The 4,007-nt window shown below is 38.3% G+C and overlaps 1 protein-coding gene across 1 annotated transcript; it reads right to left on the bottom strand.

The window, feature by feature from the left end:
• Positions 1-336: 336 nt before the first annotated feature.
• Positions 337-4,007, bottom strand: LOC111575058 (THO complex subunit 4-like). The gene is made up of 6 exons (XM_023279965.3): positions 3,710-4,007; positions 2,434-2,589; positions 1,846-1,993; positions 1,664-1,730; positions 858-1,020; positions 337-772 (listed from the first exon to the last, which is right to left on the bottom strand). The coding sequence occupies exons 1-6, from the start codon at positions 3,893-3,895 to the stop codon at positions 752-754; spliced, it is 741 nt and encodes a 246-aa protein (XP_023135733.1). The 5' UTR covers positions 3,896-4,007; the 3' UTR covers positions 337-751.

Here is a 4,007-nt window from a genome sequence, read left to right as displayed (position 1 = left end):
GATGGCACATATAATGTATCAGTTTGCTGCCATGTCTTATTACTTAAGCAGTATTTTTGATTCAGTATTTTTACAAGTGTATGGTACTTTTACTGAAGTGCAGAATCTTCAGGACTAAATATCGAATAATTAATTAATTAATTAATTTAATTAAATTAAATTAAATTAAATTAAAATCTCGAATAATTATTACACACTTATTAAGTAATTAGAACTGTGGTCAGAAATTCTTTTCAAAAAACTATTTGGTAACTATTGAAATAGGAGAAAAACTTGTAGAAGTAAAAACAAAATTATATATTACTCTTAAGAATCAGACGTCAGTACGGACCAACAGGCGTTTTCCAAAGATGATTCGATATATTTATGTACAAAAGCCTTTAAACATGTCCATATGTCAAGTATACAGTACAAAGTGACAGAAAAAATGTACATCAACATTTAACATTTTTAACATCACATTTAAGAGCCTGTCATTGAATCCTGTTTCCATTTTTTTAAATCAATCACCAATTAATCACATTGCAGGTTTAAGGCAATTGTCTATATAAATAAAAAAAAGAATTCTGCCTCAGAAAACGTGGCTATAAAAATACAGCAAAATTTACAATGAAAATAACGAATAACAATGGTCCATACAATAAAATGACTTCAAAATACAAGTGTAATAAAGTCAGATTCATCACATTTGAGATTTATAAAAAAAAAAAAAAAAACTAAGGGAAAGAAGCAGCATCTGTTCTGAGTCATTTTAACTTGTGTCCATCTGAAACTGAAAGAGAAATAGGGTTATAAAACTGTCAATAAATGTCCACATTAACAAATAAAAAATGATTTTAAGCAATCCAGGTAGATACCTTGGCATTATAAGCATCCAACTGGGCATCCAGCTCCTCTGCAGACAGTTGGGGTCTGTTTCCGCCGCCCCTTCCACGACCTCTGAAGCCTCCACCGCCGCCACCCTGCCTCCTTTCAAACCTGGGCTGACCGAGCCTGCTACGGTCGAAGCCACTGTTTGAACTGTGAAAATATTTTTAGAAACAATCATCAGATTTTAAACTTTCCAGTGGTCCCTGAACTACTCCGCAGTGCTTTTCTTTTACAAAAAGGAACAGCACCAATGACAACATTTAATCAAAATTACTTCATTCTGCATGTCTCATTTAAAAAGAAAATGATTGCATTAAGCAGACTGTGTGAAAAACAACCAAAAAGACAGAAGTGACTCATCTGCAACAAACAGTCATGTGACAAAACCCTGTGACTTTTCAGCTGGACTGCAGGCAGTGTTTACACAGAGCAGAGAGGGAGCAAATATTAAAACCAATTAAAATGCAAACAGTGAAGTGTCTATAGTATTAAGAGTCATGATTTTCCAGTACTGGGAACGCCTGTGATTCCATGTTGTTTTAAAATATTTTATTTTAACATTGTCATACTACATGCAAGACATTTCTGAGTTCTCTCTCCTTCTTCATGGTTGTGCTGTTTCCACAGAGGTGCCAGACTTTATATTGCAGTAAAAAATGAGCCCTCAGTGAGTTAAAATGTGACGGGAGCAAAAATAATATGCCCAGAAACTGGTAAGGGTTAAATACCTACAGCATTACACAGCAGCAGGGTATATGTCTGAATGAAGCTATGAGGAACTCCAATGACTTACCTCTGTGAAGACTGTCGACTCTGTGCACTGAATTCTGAAGTCACTTGCTGGATTTTCATGGGTCGGCCTGAAAAAGTTACAAAACAATTGAAGTTAAGACATGTAAGCACAGTGACCTCACGTGCCTCTATAGAAGCACCCAATTTACTACCATCATTATGACAAAAGAAACAAATCCTCACCATCTAGTGGGACACCGTTGTAGTGCTTCATGGCTTTCAGTGCGTCTGCTTTGGTTTCAAAGTGGACGTCTGCAGTTCCTTTACTGCGACCAGAGCGATCATAGTGGACTGATGCTTTCTTTAATGCCCCGAACTCTGCGAACAGCTCCTGAAGAGCAAAAGAGAAACATCAGTAAAGTATGCAGCATTTGGTGTAAGGATTAAATATCTGCACCCCCCCAAACCCACTGGCAGGCTAAACAGGCGTGTAATGAAATAAACCACACTGTTTATCAAACAAAAAGAATTGCTAGATTTTCAACGTTTAGATCGAAACTTAGCGCATGACTTTTAGTGTCATATGTACGTTTTTCAATTTTTGTAAATTAAATAATTAACAGATTTCAACTTTGTTTTCTTGTTAAATTTTAAGGGATTACAACTTTTAAGGTTTGAGTTCTCTCTACTTCTAAACATGCTTTTTCTACAGAGGTGCAGGACTATTTATTTCAGGGAAAATTTTGCATACAGTGAGGAAATGTGCTAGGAGCAACAAAAACACACAGAAACTGCTTGAGTTCAGAGAGTTAATTATATTTAGGTAATTACCTTGATATCTGAATCAGAGACGCCAAAGTCCAGATTGGAAACCAGCAGTTTGCCATTACTTTCTACACTTCTTTCTGGTGCTGCAGTCGGTCCTCTGTGTACATCAGCGTAGTCTTCGAACATGTCATGCTGCCATTTGTCTGGCAGCTCTCTGGGCTGTGGAGAGAAAAAAATATAGTTGTCTTATTTCTTGTAATGACTGCTACAAGCTTGTTACCACAGGCAACGGATATGACATAACTGAAGACTATAAAAAGGCACCATTAAGATGATCTAGAGACCAATTAATGTAGAGCTGGTAAGAATTTCCTTTGGGAGTAAAAAACTTCTATTTAATGACAATTACTCTCTATAAATTGCATGGAATTCTGGCTGGGGCATCATCCAGATTTTCCACAAGACTAAATGTCCAGCAATGTTCACATTCTGGTCAGATTGTTTGAGAGATTAGTGAGAGGGACACAGACATCTCTAAACAAAAGGGGGAGTGTACGACACCACTTATCAGGTGGATACCACAAAGTCCACCATGTTTTAAAGCTGTATACTCAAATTAGAGAAGCCTTTTGCTGACTCACAAAAAGAATTAAAAGCAACAGGTTATCAAATGTGTGATTTTCAAATATGCAGGTATTTCTCACCATTGGAGATGAACGAGGTACTTAGTTGAGAGCAATGATAATCGTTTAATTTGTCCATATCTTTTTGAGCTAACTTGCCAATGTGAAATGCATCTCTATATAGTTTTCACACTGGGGACATTAACTCATGCTACTACAAGCTGCTAAAAATCAGCACAAGCATGCAGCTCTACAGCACTAGTCATAATGGTGAACTGAGTGGAAGTGGGTGATTAAAATGTGCACTAAAGTAAAAGATTTGTCTGCTTATAATCAGAAGCAAAGGTGGAAACGTGTAAGAGCTGGTCTTATAGAGGAGCTCCTCGTTTCTAGTTGAATATGAAAATGGTATTCAGTGGCTTCCTCCACAGATTTCCATTTACAAAATATCTACATTTTCTATATAACTACTTACTCTGTCATTTTAAAACATTTTATGATAAAACATGGTGATAACAAACATCCCAACGATGCAGAAAACTCGGTACAGATTTGAGTAGAAATCAGGATTTGGAGGGAGGACATGATTTTTCCAGGCAACTCGGGGTCGCCGGCCTCGACTGAACCTCACTAGTTAATCATGTAATCTCATTATGAAACACCTCGACACGCTAACTTCATTTCCACTCTACATTCTGACTGCTTCTCTTTCTTACCCTGGTATACGGCGCGGATCTGTTGTTTCTGTCCCGGTTGAAGTTACTCTGTCGGCTCCGCACCGGCCTCGACGATCCACCGGCTCGACCTGAACTTCCAGCCCGCCCGGACGGCCCTCCTCCGCGGCCTCCCTTCTTGTTCATCTTGATAATGTCGTCCAGGGACATGTTCATCTTGTCGGACATCGTGTCGTTGAGGTTTAAAGCCGGAGACGGGGACGAACAAAGAGGTACCAACGGCACTTATTTATCTGTTGAGATGACCGATGGCGCGGTGTTGAAATCAGCGGAAGTGACG

This window comes from Amphiprion ocellaris, chromosome 4, assembly GCF_022539595.1.
Source record: "Amphiprion ocellaris isolate individual 3 ecotype Okinawa chromosome 4, ASM2253959v1, whole genome shotgun sequence".
NCBI classification, from domain to species: domain Eukaryota; kingdom Metazoa; phylum Chordata; class Actinopteri; family Pomacentridae; genus Amphiprion; species Amphiprion ocellaris.
This window is presented reverse-complemented; position numbering and strand designations above follow the sequence as displayed.